This window comes from Aquarana catesbeiana, linkage group LG08, assembly GCF_042186555.1.
Source record: "Aquarana catesbeiana isolate 2022-GZ linkage group LG08, ASM4218655v1, whole genome shotgun sequence".
In the NCBI taxonomy this organism is placed as follows: Eukaryota; Metazoa; Chordata; class Amphibia; order Anura; family Ranidae; genus Aquarana; species Aquarana catesbeiana.
Window position 1 is genome coordinate 9347207 of NC_133331.1, and position 27456 is coordinate 9374662.

A 27456-nucleotide genomic window follows, 5' to 3' on the forward strand; every position below is an offset into this window, starting at 1 on the left:
TATAGCACTGATCGCTGTATAAATGACAATGGTCCCAAAATAGTGTCAAAAGTGTCCGATCTGTTCCGCCATAATGTCACAGTCACGACACGGCAAATCAAACAATATGCGCTTATTGCGTTTTTGTTTTGTTTTTTTTTACCAAAAATATGTAGAAGAATACATATCGGCCTTAACAGGAAAAAAATAGTTTTTTTTATATATTTTTGGGGGATATTTATTATAGCTAAAAGTAAAAAATATTGCTTTTTTTTTCAAAAATGTCGATCTTCTTTTGTTTATAGCGCAAAAAATAAAAACCGCAGAGGTGATCAAATACCACCAAAAGAAAGCTCTATTTGTGGGGAAAAAAAGGACATCAATTTTGTTTGGGTGCAACGTCGCACAACCACGCAATTGTCAGTTAAAGCGACGCAGTGCCGAATCGCAAATGGCCTGGTCATTCAGCAGCCGAATCTTCCGGGGCTGAAGTGGATAGAATTGCCACAAATTGCGGGGGACCCAAGACTGCCACTAAATATGGTGTTGAGATATAAACCCGATCGTTAATGATCATTATGAGAGAAGATATCGGAATGCTGGACCTTCCAGATTCCATTCACAGCAGCAGCTGCACTAAAATCTCCGCACTCTGCACAGCTTTTTATTATTATATCACAAAATTACATTTCATGACCTTTTATTGGCTGTAGGTGCAGCATGGTGCAAGATGGGGGTTGCATTGCAGTGAAAAAGAAAAAGTACTGCATGCAATCATTGTGTTTTTTTTTTTTTTTTTTTTTTTTTTTTTTTAGCACATACCACCATAATGCCACACAGCGCGGTATTGTGAAGTGTAAATTTGCTGTCCCCTCAAAAAAACTCAACACACAGCCATTAATGTCTAAACCGCTGGCAACAAAAGTCAGTACACCCCTAAGTGAAAATGTCCAAATTGGGCCCAAAGTGTCAACATTTTGTGTGGCCACCATTATTTTCCAGCACTGCCTTAACCCTCTTGGGCATGGAGGTCACCAGAGCTTCACAGGTTGTCACTGGAGTCCTCTTCCCCTCCTCCATGATGACATCACAGAGCTGGTGGATGTTAGAGACCTTGCGCTCCTCCACCTTCCGTTTGAGGATGTCCCACAGATGATCAATAGGGTTTAGGTCTGGAGACATGCTTGGCCAGTCCATCACCTTTACCCTCAGCTTTTTTAGCAAGGCAGTGGTCGTCTTGGAGGTGTGTTTGGGGTGGTTATCATGTTGGAATACTGCCCTGCGGTCCAGTCTCTGAAGGGAGGGGATCATGCTCTGCTTCAGTATGTCACAGTACATGTTGGCATTCATGGTTCCCTCAATGATCTGTAGCTCCCCAGTGCCGGCAGCACTCATGCAGCCCCAGACCATGACACTCCCACCACCATGCTTGACTGTAGACAAGACACACTTGTCTTTGTCCTCCTCACCTGGTTGCCCCCACACACGCTTGTCACCATCTGAACCAAATACGTTTATCTTGGTCTCATCAGACCACAGGACATGGTTCCAGTAATCCATGTCCTTAGTCTGCTTGTCTTCAGCAAACTGTTTGCGGGCTTTCTTGTGTATCATCTTTAGAAGAGGCTTCCTTCTGGGATGACAGCCATGCAGACCAATTTGATGCAGTGTGCGGCGTATGGTCTGAGCACTGACAGGCTGACCCCCCCCCACCCCTACAACCTCTGCAGCAATGCTGGCAGCACTCATACGTCTATTTCCCAAAGACAACCTCTGGATATGACGCTGAGCACGTGACCTCAACTTCTTTGGTGGACCATGGCGAGGCCTGTTCTGAGTGGAACCTGTCCTGTTATACCGCTGTATGGTCTTGGCCACCGTGCTGCAGCTCAGTTTCAGGGTCTTGGCAATCTTCTTATAGCCTAGGCCATCTTTATGTAGAGCAACAATTCTTTTTTTTTTCAGATCCTCAGAGATTTCTTTGCCATGAGGTGCCATGTTGAACTTCCAGTGACCAGTATGAGAGAGTGAGAGCGATAACACCAAATTTAACACACCTGCTCCCCATTCACACCTGAGACCTTGTAACACTAACAAGTCACATGACACCGGGGGGGGGAAATGGCTAATTGGGCCCAATTTGGACATTTTCACTTAGGGGTGTACTCACTTTTGTTGCCAGCGGTTTAGACATTAATGGCTGTGTGTTGAGTTATTTTGAGGGGACAGCAAATTTACACTGTTATACAAGCTGTACACTCACTACTTTACATTGTAGCCAAGTGTCATTTCTTCAGTGTTGTCACATGAAAAGAGAGAAGAAAAGATTTACACAAATGTGAGGGGTGTACTTACTTTTGCAAGATACAGTGTATATATATAACATTTTTTCGTCCTTCCTTTCCAACGCTTTTCCAGTAGATCAGTGGTCTCCAAACTGTGGCTTACAGGACATATGTGGACCTTAGGGAACTATTCCTCCCTCTGACACCAATGATGGGGCACTATTCCTCCCACTGACACCAATGATGGGGCACTATTCCTCCCACTGATACCAATGATGGGGCACTATTCCTCCCACTGACACCAATGATGGGGCACTATTCCTCCCTCTGACACCAATGATGGGGCACTATTCCTCCCACTGATACCAATGATGGGGCACTATTCCTCCCACTGATACCAATGATGGGGCACTATTCCTCCCACTGATACCAATGATGGGGCACTATTCCTCCCACTGATACCAATGATGGGGCACTATTCCTTCCACTGACACCAATGATGGGGCACTATTCTTCCCACTGACACCAATGATGCGGCACTATTCCTCCCACTGATACCAATGATGGGGCATTGTTTATTTCCACTGATACCAATGATGGGGCACTATTCCTCCCACTGATACCAATGATGGGGCACTATTCCTCCCACTGATACCAATGATGGGGCACTATTCCTTCCACTGACACCAATGATGGGGCACTATTCTTCCCACTGACACCAATGATGCGGCACTATTCCTCCCACTGATACCAATGATGGGGCATTGTTTATTTCCACTGATACCAATGATGGGGCACTATTCCTTCCACTGACACCAATGATGGGGCACTGTTCCTCCCACTGACACCAAAGATGGGGCACTATTTCTCCCACTGATATCAATGATGGGGCATTGTTTATTTCCACTGATACCAATGATGGGGCACTATTCCTCTCACTGATACCAATGATGGGGCACTATTACTCCCACTGATACCAATGATGGGGCACTATTCCTCCCACTGATACCAATGATGGGGCACTATTCCTCCCACTGATACCAATGATGGGGCACTATTCCTCCCACTGACACCAAAGATGGGGCACTATTTCTCCCACTGATATCAATGATGGGGCATTGTTTATTTTCACTGATACCAATGATGGGGCACTATTCCTCTCACTGATACCAATGATGGGGCACTCTTCCTCCCACTGACACCAATGATGGGGCACTATTCCTCTCACTGATACCAATGATGGGGCACTATTCCTCCCACTGACACCAATGATGGGGCACTATTCCTCCCACTGACACCAATGATGGGGCACTATTCCTCCCACTGATACCAATGATGGGGCATTGTTTATTTCCACTGATACCAATGATGGGGCACTATTCCTTCCACTGACACCAATGATGGGGCACTGTTCCTCCCATTGACACCAAAGATGGGGCACTATTTCTCCCACTGATATCAATGATGGGGCATTGTTTATTTCCACTGATACCAATGATGGGGCACTATTCCTCTCACTGATACCAATGATGGGGCACTATTCCTCCCACTGATACCAATGATGGGGCACTATTCCTCCCACTGACACCAAAGATGGGGCACTATTCCTCCCACTGATACCAATGATGGGGCATTGTTTATTTTCACTGATACCAATGATGGGGCACTCTTCCTCCCACTGACACCAATGATGGGGCACTATTCCTCTCACTGATACCAATGATGGGGCACTATTCCTCCCACTGACACCAATGATGGGGCACTATTCCTCTCACTGATACCAATGATGGGGCACTATTCCTCCCACTGACACCAATGATGGGGCACTATTCCTCCCACTGACACCAATGATGGGGCATTGTTTATTTCCACTGACATCAGGATTCCTGGGTGTTTGGGAAGTCTGGAGACCCCTGCATTAGATATAACATTGTATTTCGCACAGGTAGAACATTTGGTTGTTTGGTCTTCATTGAACATTTTCTCTCGGCAGACATTGGATAAGTCGGGTCCTCCTCCCATCCTCACACTCGGCCTATGGAGATGGACTGACCTGGAAGCCTCCATCTTGGATCCCCACAAAGCAGACTTCTGTTCTTGCGATCTGAGGTTCTGTCCTCCCGGCCCGGTGAGATTATTTATAAACGGATTATTTTTTTTTTTAGAAATCGTTTTCAGACTTTTATTCCAGAAGAGTGAAGGAGGGAAAAGGATGATTAAAGTGGACCTGTCCCGAGTCCTGGAGACATCTGCGTTCTTTATGGAAGAAACTTTTGGTCAGAGACTTAAAACTCGTCAGTAAGTCGGTGTAAAGAACAACGATGGGGTGCGATGTACAGTGACCCAACGCAGCCAATCAGAAATCGTCTCTCACCGGTGTTACTGCATTAAACTAAAAGCTGATTGGCTGCTTTATATCACACCATTTTGTACATTATTCTTCTTTTGTTTTCCTGTCTTGTTGGATACAAATGACCTGTGATTGGGGAGCTCCACATTGACTTCTAGTGAATGAATAGATGGGATTCTTACAAAATGATGTGAAGTGACCCTGTCACTGATGTCTGAACCCGAGGCGTTCCTCCATTGCTATTTATATAGATTATTCCTGCGCTACCTCGGAACTAGCGGTGTACGTGGACAGAGTGGGATCAGACAAGGCCCATAAATAGTACAAAACATAAAGAGAGAGTGCTGCGCTGGTCCAGTGTAATGTGATTTGTGTAGCGGTGTTTTAAAATTACGAAAAAATAGAATTAAAATAAAATAAAAAAGCGCGTACGGGTACTATGTTTGTATGCACAGTATCCTGTATTGAATTTGTAAACTGTGTATGAGTGAAACAATGTCCTATATCCCGTTCGGCCTATGAAAGGGATGGGACGGTGCAATGTGTGCAGGGAGCCGATACAAATAGTCCTCATACACGCCTGGTATTGATATAACTTGTGCAAATAAACTTTTAAAGTGCTGTCGTGTCTGTGCAACTCATAGGAATATAAAATTACGGATAAAAGTAAAAAGGGATATACGGGTACTGTGTTTGTATGCACAGTATCCTGTGAAAAAAATCTGTGACAAAATATCTTATATCTGGTTCTGTCTATATAAGGACTGTGACAGCACAGTGTGTGCAAAGAGCCTTAAGGTGCTGTTGTGTCTGTGCAGCCCATAAAGATAAATAGAGTCATATTCATGGAATCCAACAGTGAATAAAATTAATAAATATCACAAACACAACATGTGCAAACTTCAATCTCTTAAATACAATAAATGCCATATACCTTCTATGCGGTTGTCCCATTGCCGCAAGGTAAGGGGCCATCACTCACTTGTGTGTGTTTGAGCACGAAAAGGATACATAAACCCCTCTCTTGTCACAGATTTTTTTCACAGGATACTGTGCATACAAACACAGTACCCGTATATCCCTTTTTACTTTTATCCGTAATTTTATATTCCTATGAGTTGCACAGACACGACAGCACTTTAAAAGTTTATTTGCACAAGTTATATCAATACCAGGCGTGTATGAGGACTATTTGTATCGGCTCCCTGCACACATTGCACCGTCCCATCCCTTTCATAGGCCGAACGGGATATAGGACATTGTTTCACTCATACACAGTTTACAAATTCAATACAGGATACTGTGCATACAAACATAGTACCCGTACACGCTTTTTTATTTTATTTTAATTATATTTTTTCGTAAATTTTAAAACACTGCTACACAAATCACATTACACGGGACCAGCGCAGCACTCTCTCTTTATGTTCCTCCATTGCTGCTCAGCAACTGCTGTCAGCTTTTTGCTCCATTTGGAGACGTTAATAAGGGTCCTAATATGCAGTGGCGGCCGGTCCACAAGGGGCACCCCCCTCCCCCCCCAGCTCACACCATCTGTGTGGCCATGCACTGTGCGGGGCAGCAGACCAATAGGTTTCTGCCAGGACCGCATCCAATTGGCCAGTTTTATATTATCCTCTAAACCCTCCCACTCTGTGATGCCAGCGAATCTGCTTCCCAGCCAGTCAGAACCTGGAAAGAAGAGCAGGTGAAGACAGTCCAGGGGAGCTCCGCCATAGAGTGAGTGCGGACCTGGAGGGGGGTCGCCTGCACCCCCCCCCCCCCAAAAAAAAAACCCTCCAGCCACCACTGCTAATATGGATTTGCGCGATCCTTGACCCATCCTGAGGCTTAGGTCACACCAGGTATTTCAGGGCAGTCCCACCGCTCTTCCCCGGGCCAGTCCCACCGCTCTCCCCAGGAGCAGTCCCACCGCTCTCCCCCGGAGCAGTCCCACCGCTCTCCCCAGGAGCAGTCCCACCGCTTTCCCCCATTGCCGACCCGCTCTTCCCCAGCGCGGTCCCACCCTCCCCCCCGGCGCACTCGCACCGCTCTCCCCCATTGCCGACCCGCTCTCCCCCGGCGCAGTCCCACCGCTCTCCCCCGGCGCAGTCCCACCGCTCTCCCCCGGCGCAGTCCCACCGCTCTCCCCCGGCGCAGTCCCACCGCTCTCCCCCGGCGCAGTCCCACCGCTCTCCCCCATTGCCGACCCGCTCTTCCCCGGCGCGGTCCCACCCTCCCCCCGGCGCAGTCGCACCGCTCTCCCCCATTGCCGACCCGCTCTCCCCCGGCGCAGTCCCACCGCTTTCCCCCGGCGCAGTCCCACTGCTCTCCCCCGATGCCGAGCCGCTCTCCCCCGGCGCAGTCCCACCGCTCTCCCCCTGATGCCGACCTGCTCTCCCCCGGCGCAGTCCCACCGCTCTTTCCCGGGGCAGTCCCACCGCACTCCCCCGATGCCGACCCGCTGTCCCCCGGCGCAATCGCACCGCTCTTTCCCGGCGCAGTCCCACCGCTCTCCCCCTGATGCCGACCCGCTGTCCCCCGGCGCAGTCGCACCGCTCTTTCCCGGCGCAGTCCCACCGCTCTCCCCTGATGCCGACCCGCTTTCCCCCAGCGCAGTCCCACCGCACCCCCAAGACAAAGCCACATGCCTCATCTCCAATGTGAATGCTTTTGTGGCCGTACTGCACGCAGTACTTTATTCCAGTGCAGCGCACTCAAAACATTCCAGCTGATAGTACTTTATGAAATGTCACTATGTGACATTTTAATAAAGTTTGTTTAAATCAGAGCTCCCGGATCCTTCAGAAAAAAAATTGTCAGCAGCTACAAATACTGTAACTGCTGACTTTTAATATGAGGACACTTACCTGTCCAGGGATCCCGCCATGTCGGCACCCCAGACGATTTTTTTTTTAGTCGGTTCTCAGGAGCTGCTGCCGCTGTTCCCTTTGAGGGAAACCGGCAAGTGAAGCCTTGTGGTTCCTTACTGCGCATGCGCGAAGCACGTTGCCCTTTGTGAATGGCCCGGTGGCGGGGGGGGGGGGGGACGCGGCAAGATCCGCTGGCAGTGGGAGCGGGTACCTGTCAAAACCAAGTACCCCCCATCCCTAAAAAGGCACCAAATGTGGCAGTGGAGGGGGGGAGGAGGAGTTTCCCCTTTTGGGTGGCGCACCTCTTTATGTGACATTTCAATAAAGTTTTTTAGGATATTTTTTTTTTTCTCCTTCTATTGGTTGAATTTGATGGACTTGTGTCTTTTTATTTTTTTTTAACAAGACTAACTATGTAACTGCTTCCTGTAAAATGTTGTTTTGGGTGGTTGTCATATGACGTCCTCCCCGGAACGCACTTCCGCACGATCATTATGTCCACCGGACACGGCGGATGACAGATCGCTGTACTGGCCCGTTGCCGGTAGCATGTGATCACTGTGACCAATCACAGCAGATCACATGACAGTCATACACAATGGATGGCTTCTTGTCATGCAGTTCATTGTGTACGATTGTGTTGCTAGCTGTGATTGGTCACATTGATCACATGGTACACACAGGGCCAATCACAGCCTATCTGTGCCATGTGATTAGCTGTGGCCAATCGGCAATAATACGCAATTTCATTCAGTAAAAAATCACTGCTAGAAGCAACTCTCAATGGTTCCTCCCTCTGATAGGATACAATTAATGATGGAGGACAGAGGGAGGAGACAGTGAGAGCCGCGGGAGGCCCCAGGAGTTGGACGCTCCCGGAAGTGTCGGTTTCATGTGATGCGGGGAATAGGGAAAAGGTAAGTGTTCAGGTGCGGCTCGGCTCCTGATATCGGCTATAGAGACACAATGGCCGTACGGTAGACGGGCCCTCTTGTAGCCGTTGTCACCTGCAGGCAGTGCGGCGTCTCCTGGCTCCCCCAATCTCATGTACTGATACCAGTCAGAGTTGGTGGCTCCCCCTACAGGTTGCGTCAGTAACGTGCGGCCGCCATGCTGGAGTCTGGGGGGGGTAACACAATTCCCGCTCTTCCTCATCCTCTGTTTCTGATGTTCACAGATATTTATTTTATTATGTCTAAGGCCCCTTTCACACTTGTGCGACTTTGGACTGCAGTCGCATGACAAGTCGTACCCCCCATGATTTCCAATGAGTACCGTTCATATCTGTGCAAATTCAAGGTAGTCCCTGCGCTGCTTTGGTCAGACTTTGATGCGACTTGAGGTCTGCAGACCTCCAGATTACACAGGCATTGCTTCAAGTCACGGCAAAAAATCGGGCGACTTTCAAGCCGCACAAGTGTGAAAGGAGCCGAAATCTATTCATACAGATCTGTCTTGGAGCAGCAGCCTGTACCGTCCCTCTGAAAAGCCATTTGCAGTGGATTGCTTTTCAGTGGGTAGTGAGGGGGGGGGCGATATGCCTATATCTGCAGCATGTGTGCAGCCCTCAGCAGCTGGGGGAGGTATAATCGTGGTTCAACCACCTCGTTTAACCGCCCCGCCCCCCCTCTTCTTCTTTAGCGACTTGGATATGACTTTGGCTTTGACCAGCGATAACGGACAACTGTTGCATTGTATAATATTCGGGTGCGACTTTCATGCAACTTCTGAGGGTTAACATTGAAGTCTATGGCCCTCGAGTTGCATGAAAGTAGTGCATGAACTACTCCTGAAGTCGCTGCAACTTTAAGTCGCATATATATGAATGGTTATCATTAGAAAACACGGGGAACGACTTGTCATGAGACTTTGATGTCCAAAGTTGCTAGACAAGTCACACAAGTGTGAATGGAGTCTACCCCCCCCCCCCCCCCGCTTCACACTATGCACTGTGGGAACCACATGTGATTTTTGAACAGGAATCGCACCACATTCCTGTTCAAATCACATGCGACTCTTCAGCTGTGCGATTCTTAGCCATTATTCTGTATGGCTCAAATCGCACAGGACCCCTTTTTTTTTTTTTTTGGCTGCACCAGAATCAGATCGCATTGGGTGTTCACACCCATGCGATCCGATTCCGCATGACGCCCTGCGTTTTGCGAACCGATTTTCTGGGTGTCGTTAACATACACACCCGCATCAATTCGCATGAACAAGGGTGCGATTTGCATGCGGTGTGGAATCCGCACAGAACCTCGCAGCCCACAAGTGTGAACTGGGGGCTAAATGAACATTTATACAGTGAGGGGAAGAAGTATTTGATCGGCTGCTGATTTTGTAGGTTTGCCCCACTGACAAAGAAACGATCGGTCTATAATTTTATTGGTCGGTTTATTATAACAGTGAGAGACAGAATAACAAGAAAAATATCCAGAAAAACTCATTTAAAAAAAAATATCAATGAATTTGCATTTTAATGAGTGAAATAAGTATTTGACCCCTTCACAAAACATGACTTAGTGGTTGGTGGAGAAACCCTTGTTGGCGATCACAGAGGTCAGACGTTTCTTGGAGTTGGCCTCCAGGTTTGCACACATCTCAGGAGGGATTTTGTCCTCTTTGCAGATCTTCTCCAAGTCATTAAGGTTTCCAGGCTGACGTTTGGTAACTCAGAACCTTCAGCTCCCTCCACATATTTTCTATGGGATGAAGGTCTGGAGACTGGCTAGGCCACCCCAGGACATTAATGTGCTTCTTCTTGAGCCACTACTTTGTTGCCTTGTGTTTTGGGTCATTGTCATGCTGGAATACCCATCCATGACCCATTTTTCAATGCCCTGGCTGAGGGAAAGAGGTTCTCACCCAAGATTTGATGGTACATGGCCCCGTCCATTGTCCCTTTGATGTGGTGAAGTTGTCCTGTCCCCTTAGCAGAAAAACACCCCCAAAGCATAATGTTTCCACCTCCATGTATGACGGTGGGGGATGGTGTTCTTGGGGGTCATAAGCAGCATTCCTCCTCCTCAGTTGAGTTGATGCCAAAGAGCTGGATTTTGGTCTCATCTGACCACAACACTTTCCCCCAGTTCTCCTCTGAATCATTCAGATGTCCATTAGCAAACTTCAGATGGACCCGTACATGTGCTTTCTTCAGCAGGGGGACCTTGTGGGCTCTGCAGGATTTCAGTCATTCGTTGTGTAGTGTGTTACCGATTGTTTTCTTGGTGACTATGGTCCCAGCTGAGATCATTGACAAGATTCTCCAATGTAGTTCTGGGCCGATTCCTCACCGTTCTCATCATCATTGGACCTCCACGAGGTGAGATCTTGTATGGAGCCCCAGACTGAGGGAGATTGACCGTTATTTTATGTTTCTTCCATTTGCGAATAATCGCACCAACAGTTGTCTCCCTCTCACCAAGCTGATTGGCGTTGGTCTTGAAGCCCATTCCAGCCTTGTGTAGGTCTACAATCTTGTCCCCGACATCCTTGGACAGCTCTTTGGTCTTGGCCATGGTGGAGAGATTGGAATCTGATTGATTGCTTCTGTGGACAGGTGTTTTTTATACAGGTAACAAGCTGAGATTAGGAGCACTCGCTTTAAGCGAGTGCTCCTAATCTCAGCTTGTTACCTGTATAGATGACACCTGGGAGCCAGAAATCTTGCTGATTGATAGGGGATCAAATACGTATTTCACTCATTAAAATGCAAATCAATTTATAACTTTTTTGAAATGCGTTTTTCTTGATATTTTTGTTGTTGTTATTCTCTCACTGTTATAATAAACCGACCATTAAAATTATAGACCGATCGTATCTTTGTCAGTGAGGCAAATGTACAAAATCAGCAGGTGGATCAAATACTTTTCTCTCACTGTATATAAATATATATTTAGGCAAATGTGAAAAATTTGTGATCAGCCCCCCCCCCGCCACTCTTATATCAGAGCCCCTCCTCTTGGTCACATGATTAGAATTAGACGAGCTGTGGCCCCAGAATCCCTTTCCAGGAGTCCTGCAAACGTCTCCTGCACAGGATAGCTGTCACTTGAACACAAGTTCTGGGTGGAGCTTTGGCATTAGAAATGAGGTGGGAATTCTGGGACGTTTTTGCTAAATTTTGTAACACTTCCAGCAATATGGGCCTAAGAATGTTTTATTCCGATAATGATATAGATGTGGAGTATCCGTCTCCTCGCAGTGATAATTCTATGTAGACGATTGTTTTTTTTTTTTTTTTTGTTTTTTTAATAACGTGATAGATTTGCTTTTTTTTTTTTTTTTGGAAAGAGTCTGACCCGTGACCAGACATGACGCTCTCACCTCCTATGACCACTACAAAAAAAACCAGCATTCCACAAGCACACCACTAGAGGGCGCTGTCAGTTTAAGTGATTAAAATACCCCAAACCCTGAGATATGTTCCTGGCTGTGGTGATGGTGAAAAATTCCCCCGTGACGGACCTCTGACATGAATGAGATAGTTTTGTGTTCTGTTTTGTCCCGAGTAATAATGATCTGTATCATTGGGGGGTTTATTTCTTCTTCTCGTCATTTCACGATCTCTGTAAATGAAAATGTGTTGTTTTTTTTTTTTGTTTGTTTGTTTTTTAGTTTGTTTAGATGTGACTTCTCTTTTGTTTTTCATCTGATTTTTTTTTTGTTTTTTTTGTTTGTAATTGTTAAATTTGAATATTATAAGAGTTTGAAGCTTTGTGTGTGTTTTCTATGAGTGGGAAGGTTTGAGGCTAGAAGCATCAGTCTATACTCATGGAGACTCTGAGAGCGGGGCGGATCCTGGGCACCGAGGGGGGGGGGGGGGGAGATTTACTAAAACTGGTGCAGCTCTGAAGAGGTTTTTATGAACACGAGTGCCCCAGTTACTGTCTAGCACCACATCCCAGAATTAAATAGTAGCAGGCAGAAAAATTGGGACTTTATGGGTGCAAATCAATTAGAAAAATATCAAACATAATATATAAAAAAATTCTTTCATTTTGAGGAGCAAAATAAGAATTCATACATTTAAAAGAAAGGAAAGGGGGGTAGATACAGAAATGGTGAGTACAGTTGATTATAGTAACAGCAACACAAAATGGACTTCCCAACATGTTTCGCCCGATACATGGGCGAAACATGTTGGGAAGTCCATTTTGTGTTGCTGTTACTATAATCAACTGTACTCGCCATTTCTGTAGCTACCCCCCTCCTTTCCTTTCTTTTAAATGTATGAATTCTTATTTTGCTCCTCAAAATAAAATAATTTTTTATATATTATATTTGATCATTTTTCTAATTGATTTGCACCCGTAAAGTCCCAATTTTTCTGCCTGCTGCTGGTGCAGCGCTTCATACAGTGGGGAAAATAAGTGGGTGGCTACATATAAAGGAATCGATCCCCCCCCCCCCGCTTCTTCTCCTCTCCCTCCCACAGACATTCAGCGGCTGCAGGAGGAAAATGGAGAGATGGGTTCCTCTATGTCGGTGTTTCTCAATCTTTTTCCAGTCAGGGCACCCTTGAAGTACACCCCTAGGGGAATGGGGCTGCACTGCAACTGTGTGCATTGCATGCAGTTGCAGCATAGTGATGATGCATTTAAGGGGTTAAAACAGGCAGTCAGTAGGCAACATATATCATCTTTACCGGCTGTCATTTTTTGCTGGTGCTATGAACAAGCGAAAAAAAAGGGTTCTGATTGTACACATATAGGGGGGTCAGGATTAAAAGCGCATACATAAAATGTGCATACATACATGTAAACACACACACACATATATACTGTATATATACATACATAAACATATATATATATATATATATATATATATATATATAATGTATAAACCAGTGGCGGCTGGTGCTCAAAATTTTTGGGGGGGTGCAAGCAAACTGAAAAATTCTGAAAAAAAAAATCAATTGCAGCCACCGTGCCCATCAAACTCTGCCAGTGTGCCCATTAAATGCTGCCCGTGTGCCCATTAAACACTGCCACTGTGCCATCAAATGCCGCCACTGTGCCCATCAAACTCAATATGCCAATATCTGCCGTCTGCCAATATGCCATCAATTGCCACCAGTGTGCCCGAAAAATGCCGTCACTGTGATCATCAAACTCTGCCACTGTGCCCATCAAGCGCTGCCACTGTGCCATCAAATGCCGCCACTGTGCCATCAAATGTCGCCACTTTGCCCATCAAATGCTGCCAGTGTGCCATCACATGCTGCAACTGTGAGCGTCAAGCATGGCACTCGCAGTTCACCTATTTTGAAGCCTATGGCTCTAATCAGGTGCTTCAAAAACACCCTGTCGTAATAAAGGGGGCCGAAAAGGGGCCGGACACCTAAATATGGGGATGGCAGCGGTGGCCATGGATAGATTCATGCTATGCATGAATCTATCCATTGGTCATAGAGGGGGTGGCTTGAGAGAGAGGGGGTGGTGCCCGTTTGCCCTAATGGATGCACCGCCACTGATAAACACATGCACACACACACATACATACATGCACATACACATACATACATGCACACACACATATAAACACACATACAGTAGATAGATAGTCTTATAAAAAAACGGCAGACCTTTACCTTAGCTCTTCCTGCCGGGTACTGCACTGTAGGGGGAGACAAAGAGCACAGCACTGTGCTTTCACTTTAGGTTAATGTGACGAGCTCCCTGCACAATGCTTCCGATTACAGTATGCCTGACGATCGGGGAACTCGTCTCAGCCGCTCCTCCTATCGAAGAGTACGGGGGCCCTCAAGGGCCCACTGCAGCAAGGGACCCGGTCGCCATGGCGATCTCAGCGACCCCTATCATTCCACTGGTCTGGAGACTGACTAGGCCACTACATGACCTTAATGTGCTTCTTCTTGAGCCACTCCTTTATTGCCTTGGCGGTATGTTTTGGATCATTGTCATGCTGGAAGACCCATCCATGACCCATCTTCAGTGTTCTGGCTGAGAGAAGAAGGTTCTCATCCAAGATTTTACAATACATGGCCCCGTCCATTGGCCCCTCAATGCGACAAAGTCGGTCTGTACCTTTAGCAGAGAAACAGCCCCAAAGCTTCATGTTTCCACCTCCGTGCTTGACTGTAGGGATGATGTGTGACTGTAGGGATGATGTTCTTAGGGTCATAGTCAGCATTTTTCTTCCGATCATTGGTATCAGTGGAATGAATAGTGTCCCATCATTGGTGTCAGTGTGTACCGATTCCTGGTCAATCCCGACCCCTTAGCTTGTGATCAGCTGTCGGCCAATGACAGCTGATCATGTGATGTAAACAGCCGGTAATCGGCTATCTTTTCTCCTCACGCTGGTAGCGTGAGAAGAAAAAAAAAAAAGCTGTTCACCGGCGGCTGTGAGAGGTACCTCAGTCCTGATCGTGGAGAGCCTCTGCAGAGGCTTCTGTGCCCACCTACCAGTGCCCACCAGCGCTACCTACCAGTGCCCACAGTGCCACCTATAAAAGTCACCAAAGTGCCTCATCACAAGTGCTGCCTATCAATACCACCTACCAATGCCCATCAATGCCACCCACCAGTGCCGTCTTATCTGTGCCTAAGGCAGATTGCAAAATTTTATAACAAACTATGAAACATGTTTTTTTATTTTTTTCAAAAATTTGTCTTTTTTGTTTGTTTAGCAAAAAATAAAACCCAAAGTGGTGATTAAATACCACCAAAACAAAGCTCTATTTGCGTGAAAAAAATAATAAAAATTTCATTTGGGTAAAGTGTTGCATGATCGCACAATTGTCATTCAAAGTGTGACAGCGCTGAAAGCTAAAAATTGGTCTGGGCAGGGGGGGGGGGGGGGGTTGTTTAAGTGCCCGGTAAGCAAGAGGTTAAAGTACCCACCACCGGAGCCTAGGCTAGTATGTGCGACACCTGTCCACCATAAACAAAATAGGCTCTGGAAAAAAAAGCCCCCCTGTGCCCCCCACCACAGGAGGATAAGAAAAGAAAAGGAGCAGCCTGCCCCCTATTTTCTTACCTTCCGGCCTGATTCAACCGATGGCGCCTCCAGACCTGCTTCCATGGATCCCGCCATCTCCATGCTGCTCCTGGAAGCCTTCGGTGCCATCTTCTTATCTAGGCCCCTATTTAAGGAGGTGCGGAGTATCCGGGGTGGCGCTGTGGATCCGGCGCCGGCCCTCCAGCACAGCACGCCCGTTAACTTTTAAATTGCCCTTGCTAGGGCTTAATTTCCTGGCGTCTGGGTGTACCAAGATGGCTGCTGCCGGAAGTGACATCATCATTCCGTGCCCCCAGCGTGGTCCACACGCTGAGGATAGAGAAGCCCTGAAACATGGGGATCTCTGAAAACGAGCAGCGGAGAAGAGAACCTGGAACCACGCGGCGGCGGCGGGCCGTGCCTCCACCAGGAGACCACCCTGCTGTGCTTTCCGGATGGACCCCACTGGGCCACCTCCTCCACTCCTAACAGGTACCTCACTGAGACTACAACCACAAAGCGGGAGAGGGGGTCCCTTACCTTCACCCCCGCCCGCTATTCCAGGTCTATGGGTGGCCGACTCATACCCCAGGAGTACTGCCCCTGTTACACTGGGTATGGACGCCGGGAGGCCCCTGCCACCTACCACGAAGGTCGGACAAAACAAAATAAATAAACATTGTTTGGAGCTCCTGTCTGGCCGGAGGAAACACAAATACTGGAGGGGCTATTGCATGTGTTGTACTTTTATAATGTGTTTCCTGTGCTAGGTGGGAGGAGCCTATCTCTCTGTAAGCCGTCCTGGAAGATGACTTGGGGAAAAAAAAAAAAATTCCCAATACGTGTATATTGGTTGGTTTGCATGAAAGTTATCGGTCTACAAACTATGTATACTGGAACTGTAACTATATATAATTTTTTTTTATTTTTATAGTAGTAATGGTGGCGATCAGCGACATATAATGAGAATGCGATATTGCTGACAATCTGACACTTATTACCGCTGGAGGGTGGGAACTGACCGACACCAATACAGTGATCGGTGATACTATACATGACACTGGCTGGGAAGGGGTTAATACCTAGAGTATCCAAAGAGTTAAATGTGTGCTTAACTATGTGTACCGATACTTTTTTCAAGTACTCGCCAATACCGATTACCGATACTTTTTTAATGTCACGTGACAGTGGCACTAATATGCAGCACTGATGATGCGTGGACTGTGTCAGTGTTTTTTTATAGCTTTATTTTTTACAATTGTATTATTTTTTGGGGGGGGGGGGGTCAGTGTGTTTTTTATTTTATTTTTTAATTAATGTTACAATTTAAACTTTTAAATAATCTGTTATGATTCTTTAATTTTATTTTTTTTATCAGCCCTCGGGGGGGGGGGGGGGGACGACTTTGGTGAGAGATCAGGGATCTTAACAGACCCCTGACATCTATCGTTTGAGACACAGAAAGGGACTGAGGACAGAGATTCCCCAGTTCCTTTCTCACTGCACTGCACTGGAGATGAATGGACAGGAGACAGGGACTCCTATCCATTCATAAACTGCAGCATTGTAAACACAGCTTAGGATGCTCAATTATGAATGGACAGAGTCAGTGATCACTGACTGTTCATTTGGAATAGGAAGAAGCCGACAGATTTACTGGCTCCTTCCTCTGCTCTCCATCCTGAAAGATTGACACGGAGGGGGGACAGGAGCGCGGTACACGGAGGGAGAGGGGACAGGAGTACACGGAGGGAGAGGGGACAGGAGCGGAATACACGGAGGGAGGGGGGACAGGAGCGCGGTACACGGAGGGAGGGGGGACAGGAGCGGAGTACACGGAGGGAGGGGGGACAGGAGCGGAGTACACGGACGGAGGGGGGACAGGAGAGGAGTACACGGAGGGAGGGGGGACAGGAGCGGAGTACACGGAGGGAGGGGGGACAGGAGAGGAGTACACGGACGGAGGGGGGACAGGAGAGGAGTACACGGACGGAGGGGGGACAGGAGCGGAGTACACGGACGGAGGGGGGACAGGAGAGGAGTACACGGAGGGAGGGGGGACAGGAGCGGAGTACACGGAGGGAGGGGGGACAGGAGAGGAATACACGGAGGGAGGGGGGATCGGTGCAGTGGTGGTGGTGAGGGGGAGTTACAAGCACCGATCCCCCTGTATAGATTTCAATAAAGAAGCTGCGGAGGGGAGGAGGAGGAGGAGAAGCTGCCGTCAGCTACTTTATTAAAATCTATACAGGGGGATCGGTGCTTGTAACTCCTCCCACCGCCACACTGATCACCCCCTGACTGCCCAGCTATTGGATAAAGCATCGGAGCATTTGCCCGAGTACAATACTCGGTATCGGTGCCACCCTAGATGAGACACTGACAGATCCCTCCCTCTGTATAGAGCTGTGTGCTGAATTACAACACAGGGCCCTGAGCTGTGATTGGACACAGCCGATCAGCAGGTCCCGGCCATGAATCATTGGACAGGACTTGTCGACAGGCTTGTGTACAATCACAGGGGGAGCCAGCCGGGGGTCGCCCATGTGCGGTGCCCTAACCCCGGAATTAGGCAGAGACATACCGGTAGGTCGCTTTGCCTACAGCGGCCGCCTGTCTGTTATATTGTGGGCGGGGCAAGTGGATAAAGTATAAATTCATCTCTAGTAATATGTTACATGGAACTCCCAAATTTAGGGTGTAACGTATCGTGATACTAATGTACCGCTCCCCCTGACACCCCCCCCCCACACTATAAAAGTAGTCAGGGGTTCCTCTACCAGCACCCGCTGTCATAATAAAAATAGCTCCGCCCACGCCCAGTCTTACGAATCTGAGCAGTTTTCTTTAAATAAAATTTCACTGCTCTCACTACATCAAGACAATGTAGTGACTTATCTTCCCTGGAACATGGTTTTGGGAAAAAAAAAGAAGGCAGGATTGTCATTCAAATGAAAGCCTGAAATCACTTTTGGCAAAAGCCTGGATGAGAGCGTAACACCACTCTGTCCTCGTAAATATTCAAATATGGCTCTTTACAAGAAAGATGCTTCAGCTGATAAGACTGACACAGCGGCGGGCAGCGTGGTTAAACCTTCAAAGACCTCCCAACCACGACACTACCTGCTTGGAGTTTGCATGTTCTCCCTGTGCCTGCCTGGGTTTCCTCCTGGTACTCCGGTTTCCTCCCACACTACAAAGACATGCTGGTAGGTTAATTGGCTCCTGTCTATATATATATATATATATATATATATATATATATATATATATATTGTCCCTAATATGTATCAATGTGAGTTAGGGACCGTAGATTGTAAGCTCCTTGAGGGTAGGGACTGATGTGAATGTACAATGTATATGTAAAGTGCTGCGTAAATTGACGGCGCTATATAAGTACCTGAAATAAATAAAATAATAATAAAGACTGGGGCCTATTTTATAGGGGTTCCACTCCTTTGGGACATGTGTAGCACCCCTCAGGACAACTTTAGGTAATGTAGCAAGACCAAAAGAGGAGCATTACAGGCAAAACCTCGTTCTTCTATGCGAGGCCCGGGTACCATCTCGGAGCCGCAGTGGGCGGGATGGATTCGGTTGTGGAGGTTTTTTTTAAATCCAGCATGGATCTTGGAGTGCCACAGAGCACATCTTCAATGGTGACCAACACCTTTAGACACTGGCAAAAAAAAAAAACTGAGGTACTCCTGGAAGGAGGAGGAGGGGTTATATAGGGGAGTCAACTTCCTTTCTTGATTGCCAGTGTCAACACCTGAAGGTGGCTATAACCCAATAAGTAATTACTTGCGGCTCTGTGTCCTATGATGTACGATAAAGAAAAGTCCCCTATGGGCCAGTTCACACCACATGCAGTCCAGAGAATCATGATTTTTTTTTTTTTGCTTAGAATAAGGATTACGATTCTCTCACAATTCTCACGGAGTAACATCTTTCACAATATACAAAAAAAAAAAAAAAAATTGGACTAACTTTACTGTTTAGTTTTTTTTTTTTTTAATTAATTGAGGTGTACTTTTTTTTTTTATTAAAAATTTGAAAGACCGCTGCGCAAATACAGTGCAACATAAAATATTGCAACGATCGCTATTTTATTCCCTAGGGCAGTGATGGTGAACCTTGGCACCCCCAGATGTTTTGGAACTACATTTCCCATGATGCTCAACTACACTGCAGAGTGCATGAGCATCATGGGAAATGTAGTTCCAAAACATCTGGGGTGCCAAGGTTCACCATCACTGCCCTAGGGTCTCTGCTAAAAATATATCTATCTATCGAGATAGATATATATATACACACACACACATACACATACACATATATATATATATATATATATATATATATATATATATATATATATATATATATACACACACATATATATACACACATATACAGTGGCTTGCAAAAGTATTCGGCCCCCTTGAACTTTTCAACCTTTTGCCACATTTCAGGCTTCAAACATAAAGATATAAAATTTTTATTTTTTGTGAAGAATCACCAACAAGTGGGACACAATTGTGAAGTGGAACGAAATCTTTTGGATTTTTGAAACTTTTTTAACTAATAAAAAAAAGAAAAGTGGGGCGTGCAAAATTATTCGGCCCCCTTGCGTTAATACTTTGTAGAGCCACCTTTTGCTGTGATTACAGCTGCAAGTCGCTTGGGGTATGTCTCTATCAGTTTTGCACATCGAGAGACTGAAATTCTTGCCCATTCTTCCTTGCAAAACAGCTCGAGCTCAGTGAGGTTGGATGGAGAGCGTTTGTGAACAGCAGTTTTCAGCTCTTTCCACAGATTCTCGATTGGATTCAGGTCTAGACTTTGACTTGGCCATTCTAACACCTGGATACATTTATTTGTGAACCATTCCTTTGTAGATTTTGCTGTATGTTTGGGATCATTGTCTTGTTGGAAGATAAATCTCCGTCCCAGTTTCAGGTCTTTTGCAGACTCCAACAGGTTTTCATCCAGAATGGTCCTGTATTTGGCTGCATCCATCTTCCCCTCAATTTTAACCATCTTCCCTGTCCCTGCTGAAGAAAAGCAGGCCCAAACCATGATGCTGCCACCACCATGTTTGACAGTGGGGATGGTGTGTTGAGTGTGATGAGCTGTGTCGCTTTTACGCCAAACATATCGTTTTGTATTGTAGCCAAAAAGTTCGATTTTGGTTTCATCGGACCAGAGCACCTTCTTCCACATGTTTGGTGTGTCTCCCAGGTGGCTTGTGGCAAACATTAGACAAGACTTTTTATGGATATCTTTGAGAAATGGCTTTCTTCTTGCCACTCTTCCATAAAGGCCAGATTTGTGCAGTGTACGACTGATTGTTGTCCTATGGACAGACTCTCCCACCTCAGCTGTAGTTCTCTGCAGTTCATCCAGAGTGATCATGGGCCTCTTGGCTGCATCTCTGATCAGTCTTCTCCTTGTCTGAGCTGAAAGTTTAGAGGGACAGCCAGGTCTTGGTAGGTTTGCAGTGGTCTGATACTCCTTCCATTTCAAAATGATCGCTTGTACAGTGCTCCTTGGGATGTTTAAAGCTTGGGAAATCTTTTTGTATCCAAATCCAGCTTTAAACTTCTCCACAACAGTATTACGGACCTGCCTGGTGTGTTCCTTGGTCTTCATGATGCTCTCTGAACCCTGAGACTATCACAGAGCAGGTGCATTTATACAGAGACTTGATTACACACAGGTGGATTCTATTTATCACCATCAGTCATTTAGGACAACATTGGATCATTCAGAGATCCTCGCTGAACTTCTGGAGTGAGTTTGCTGCACTGAAAGTAAAGGGGCCAAATAATTTTGCACGCACCACTTTTCAGTTTTTTAATTGCTAAAAAAGTTTAAAATATCCAATAGATTTTGTTCCACTTCACAATTGTGTCCCACTTGTTGGTGATTCTTCACAAAAAATTAAAATTTTATATCTTTATGTTTGAAGCCTGAAATGTGGCAAAAGGTTGAAAAGTTCAAGGGGGCCGAATACTTTCGCAAGCCACTGTACATACACATATACACACACACCTCTCTCTCTCTCTATATATATATATCTATATCTACTCCCGAGAGAGAGAGAATATATATAGAGAGAGATGTGTGTGTATATATTCTCTCTCTCTATATTATATATATATATATAGTCAGAAAAAGGTTTAGTCTTTAAATAGTTAAACTTCCCCTCATTTACAGACCGAACTTCATTCCTTTGATCCAAGTAGAAAATGTTGCAATGTTTATAGATATCTAACAACTCAGACAATGTTGTGGAAATCTTGGTAGGCTGCCTGTTTTGTTTTTTTGACACCCGAGTGAGCAGAGAACTCTCTACACTTGTTACATGGATGAATCGGGAAAATCTGCATAGAGATTGGGGGAGGGGGTTGAATCGAGATCACAATTTTTTTACGATAATTCGTGCAGCTCTAACTGGCAACTGAGGTTTGTTGAGCCCTGTGTAAAAATATTACATTAAAAAATAAAAAAAAGGAGAGAAAAAGAAGAACAGCAGCTCACCGATTCTTTCCCTTTGCTGTGAATGACAGACCATCAGACAAAAGACATATGAATGCAATTCTCATTTATTGCAGATTTTTATTTATTTTTTTAAAAAGGTAAAAAAACTGGAAAGCAATATGGGGCATTTTTTTTTTCAATTTTAAAAATACAGAAAAACAAGGTATATATATATATATATATATATATATATATATATATAAATAAATTAAAATACACACTAGAGGCCTAATTGATCAAATATCTGTCTTATGTTATCCCACAACAACCAATCAGTGCTGACTTTGTGGATTTAAAAAAAAAAAAAAAAAAAAATGGGGGCAACACAAACACTTTGATAAATACGGCGCATTTTACATCCAAAAGAACTCAACATAAAAATAACAGCATTGCAGAGTAATGTGGGGGTATTGCAGAGTATTGTGGGGGTATTGCAGAGTACTGCACAGCATTGCATAGTAGTGAGGGATGGCCGAGGATGGATGGATGGATGGATGGATGGATGCCTCTGTGCAGCGCTGCGGAAAGCAAACTGCTATTGGTGAATCTTTCCATCTGATGGTCTGGGAAATAGAAAGGGCTGGCAGGTGACTCCTTCAAAAATAGTTAGTTATTTTTTATACTTGCCGGCCCTTTCTATTTCCCAGACCATCAGATGGAAAGATTCACCAATAGCAGTTTGCTTTCCGTCCAAAACAGATCAGATCCAAAAACGTCATATATGGCAGATTACCAATCATTAGATGTGGCGGCTGCATTTGTTTTTTGCTTTTTTTTTTTTTTTTTAACTCTTTTCACCCGGTGATCTGGTCTGTAACACCCTCCCCCACTGTACTAGAGCGCCCCCCACTCTGGACGAAGGAGCACAGCAGAATTGTAAGTCTGGGGGGAGGGATTGTAAGCAGATTTGAATACACTAACGAATTGAAGCCAAACTCCACCCAACACTTTATAAAAAGTTTCATCAAAACAGATTTTCTCCTTTTTTCGATAAAGGGTTTTACATACAAAAAAAAATATATTGATCATTGTACGCACCCCTGTCAGTGGTAAATGGTTTGTCTCATCTCTGTAATTGATACATTCTGCTGGAGAGCTTGTGCTATTGGGGAAAAAAAAAAAAAAAAAAAAAAACACACACACTTACTGGCAGGATCACCAGATGAAAATAGAAGAAAGCCAGCCTAAGGAAAAAAAAAAGGTAATGCAGCCACCACATCTAAGAATTGCTGCAATATAATAAATGTATGTTGTATATGCCCGTCCCAAAAAAACAACAATGCTCTGTGCTTAGTACAATATTCTAACGGTGTATGTGCGGCACATAAATAATTATATGACTAGTAGCAGCTGCTTAAATAGTAGAACATGTATATAGGCAATAATGAATCAATTAAATTAGATAAATATATAAATACACAATTATAAATATATAAAGTGTCTCTTCAGTATTGCACCCCAATTAAACAGGGTCTCTTTCTTAATCTATTTCAGAAAGTTCAAACACGGATCTGATAGCCAGAGTCCTACCAATAAATAATCAAGATGTATTCTATGAGGGTAGTAATCCTTTCACCAAGCGATACACCATGTGCTGGGGTCCCCAATGAAAACTCACTCACCAGAAATCAGATCAATAAAAGCCTTGATTAATAGTAGTAAATCTGCATCAATATCCAAAGCGACCACCAGATGTCAGTATTATTCCCAGTAGTTCCAATAGGATATGTAGAAGAAACAAAAATGCTCACATAGCGTGATACTGCTAAACATCTTTATTTGAACCATCCAAACATCCCCTTAAAAACATGCGTACCAAAATTTAATAAACATTGAGCAAAGATAACAAAGTGCACTGTGCCCGATTGCGTCCTCCAGTCGTGAAAACCTGTCAGGAGCGCTCCCTGTGTGTAGCCACAGTCACACGCTTCCAGTCGACGCCCTCAGAAGAAGTCCAGGAAGTGACGAAACGTTAGGGATGTGTCGCACAGGAAGTGACGAAACGTTAGGGACGTGTCGCACAGGAAGTGACGCATGCGCTCCACCAACCGAGGAACCAGGAAGCGTGTGACTGCGGTTACACACAGGGAGCGCTCCTGACAGGTTTTCACGGGTGCCGGCGTCTAGAAAACTCACCCGGAAGTCACGTACCGTATATACTCGGGTATAAGCCGAGTTTTTCAGCACATTTTTTTCTTGTGCTGAAAATGCCCCCCCTCGGCTTATACCCGAGTCCTCCCGGCGCTGTCCCCATCTGCAGCCTTATTATCTCCCGGCGCTGTGATATATTCAGTCTACTCGGCGGCCGCGCAGTGTACCAAAGCCCCGCCTCCTCCTCGTCCGTGATAGGCTGAACACAGACTCACTGCTGGGAAACCGAGTCCGTGTTCCGTCACAGAGGAGGACGAGGAGGAGGCGGGGCTTTGGTACACTGCGCGGCCGCCGAGTAGACTGAATATATCACAGCGCCGGGAGATAATAAGGCTGCAGATGGGGACAGCGCCGGGAGATCATAACGCCGGGACAACGGCAGACGCCGATCAGGTACTTGAGGCTGAAGCATGAAGATGGGCACAGTGAGGCTGCAAATGGGCATTGTTGACCCTCTTTTTCCACTTACAGTAACTGCTGCATTCTCACCCTCGGCTTATACTCGAGTCAATACGTTTTCCCAATTTTTTGTGGTAAAATTAGATGCCTCGGCTTATATTTGGGTCGGCTTATACTCGAGTATATACGGTATATGGGCAATGCAGAGACGCCGCACACCAAACTAGTCTGATCTTAGAAAGGAGTGAAGAGCGGCCTCAGACTTGGCTCCTCCCATGCAACCCCCCCCCGACATATTTACAGGTTACCGGTTTAGAGTTACGGAGGTGGTCTAGCGCTAGAATTACATGTGTGGTGCCAACACCGCTTACATATTGCGCATGCGTTTGCTTGCGGAGGGATGGGGGCGCTTTAAATTTTTTATTTTACCATTTATTTACAGGTTACCGGTTCTTTATCTTTAAAAGCAAAATTAAGTCTTTTTGACCCCCAGATCTCTCCATAAAAAGAGGACCTGTCATCTATTATTTCTATTACAAGGGATGTTTACATTCCTTGTAATAGAAATAAAAGTGATAACAAAAATATAAAAATAAAATTTAAGAGGAACAGTGTAAAAAAAATAAATAAAATGATTTACTTGCACCCTGGACCGGAAGTGATGTCATTCCAGTCCTCCATGGCCATCAAAGGGTATCTACTCTTTGATCGCCTATAGGAGCAGCCGGTCCGCACTGTCGGATCGTTTCTCGGGCAAACCGATGGAAACAGTGAGCCTGAGAAACACCAGGAAGTGGTGGGAGGGGATGTCCCTCCCCCTCCTCGCCAAATGTTTCGGAAAACATTCCAGCGGTTCATGAGAAAGCCACCGGCTGAAAAATAACGGTACTGGGGTTATAGCCGATAGATACAGCCACAATCTTGGTGAACCACAACTAGGGTTGTCCCGATACCGATACTAGTTTCGGTATCAGCACCGATACCAAGCATTTGCCCGAGTACTTGTACTTGGGCAAATGCTCCCGATGCTTCACCCGATACCTGGACAGTCAGCGGTGATCGGTGAGTGGGGGAGTTACAAGCTTCTCTCCCCACCCCCCAGCTTTCAGCTGCTTTAGTGAAATCTATACAGCGGTGATCGGTGCTTGTAACTCCCCCACACAAGATCACCGCTGATTGTCCCCGCATCCTCCTCTAGTCCCCCTCCATGCCCCCTCCATTCTGCCGTCCCACTCCTTTCTTCCTCCGTGTCCCCCGCCGTTCAGCTGCTGTCCCCCTCCTGTCTTCCTCGCTGTCCCCCCCTCCGCCACTCTGATTGCTGTCCCCCCCCCCGCCACTCTGACTCGCTGTCCCCCCCTCCGCCACTCTGACTCGCTGTCCCCCCCCCCGCCACTCTGACTCGCTGTCCCCCCCCACTCTGCCTCGCTGTCCCCCCCCGCCACTCTGCCTCGCTGTCCCCCCCCCGCCACTCTGCCTCGCTGTCCCCCCCGCCACTCTGCCTCGCTGTCCCCCCCGCCACTCTGCCTCGCTGTCCCCCCCCCGCCATTCTGCCTCGCTGTCCCCCCCCCCCGCCATTCTGCCTCGCTGTCCCCCCCCCCCCGCCATTCTGCCTCGCTGTCCCCCCCCCCGCCATTCTGCCTCGCTGTCCCCACCCTCCGCCACTCTGCCTCGCTGTCCCACCCTCCGCCACTCTGCCTCGCTGTTCCACCCTCCGCCACTCTGCCTCGCTGTCCCACCCTCCGCCACTCTGCCTCGCTGTCCCACCCTCCGCCACTCTGCCTCGCTGTCCCACCCTCCGCCACTCTGCCTCGCTGTCCCACCCTCCGCCACTCTGCCTCGCTGTCCCACCCTCCGCCACTCTGCCTCGCTGTTCCACCCTCCGCCACTCGCATTATTTTCATGCACATTCCTTTTTTCACATATATTTTACATGTCATTATTCACTGTGCACATCCCTCACTTCTCTTCCTATCACTGCCATTGTCAGCATTTAAAGACAAGGTCATCCCTGACATATTTTATATTAGTTATACCAATATAGTCACTTTACTCATTTTATTATCCTTCATATGATCAATTCAAGCTGTAATAGATTATTACAACACTTTCTGACCGCCCAACAGTTAAATCTAACCATTAACCTATATGGGTATATTCATGAGCTAACGCTCTGACAATTTTCGTAGGTTCCGGCCCCACCCCCCAGTGGCGTGTTGGTGGGGGGGCAATTACACGTGTGACTCCTTGCAAGCCATATCAAGTGGATTCCTGTTCCCCCTTCTTCCGGGGTGCTGCTGCGTGCGGGCACACTGGATGGTTGGGCTGCTATGTGGGGAGGCTCTGATCGAGGGGTACATCCAAACTCAGTGGTAATTATGTGCAAAGTGTTACTAAACATGTTGCTAAACAAACTTGCCTATGCTGTAATTCTTTTAAATAAGCTGGACATACTGTTATAAATTTTTCTTTTTTCTGTAGCAAACTCATCCTCTGAAGAGACCCCAAAATTCATGGGTCGAAACGCGTCAGTTTTGTTATGCAATAGCCTTATCATATGCTGTGTATAACCTATGTTTGCTATTGTATGTATTTGGTATGGGTATTTTCCCACTGGAGCTCCTAACTTATATTTATATGTTGTTACATTCATTCATTACCCTTCAATAAAGCATTTTAATATTTTATTTACTGCCTTGCTCACATCTATAGTTAGCTGCCTAAAAACCCCGCTCGGGGGACCTTTTCCCATTTATCTTGGTCTCATCAGACCAGAGAATCTTATTTCTCACCATCTTGGAGTCCTTCAGGTGTTTTTTTAGCAAACTCCATGCGGGCTTTCATGTGTCTTGCACTGAGGAGAGGCTTCCGTCGGGCCACTCTGCCATAAAGCCCCGACTGGTGGAGG

At 46.3% G+C, this 27456-nt stretch overlaps 1 protein-coding gene across 6 annotated transcripts in view; it reads left to right on the forward strand.

The window, feature by feature from the left end:
- ZDHHC16 (zDHHC palmitoyltransferase 16) overlaps nucleotides 1-4686 on the forward strand; it is a 37270-nt gene extending 32584 nt beyond the window's left edge. For all 6 annotated transcript variants that reach the window (XM_073595490.1, XM_073595491.1, XM_073595492.1 and 3 more), the window contains one exon: nucleotides 4258-4686. In XM_073595490.1, coding sequence (XP_073451591.1) covers nucleotides 4258-4372 — 115 coding nt within the window. In that variant the 3' untranslated portion in view covers nucleotides 4373-4686. The remainder of the gene's footprint in view (nucleotides 1-4257) is intronic.
- The last annotated feature ends 22770 nt before the right edge of the window (nucleotides 4687-27456 follow it).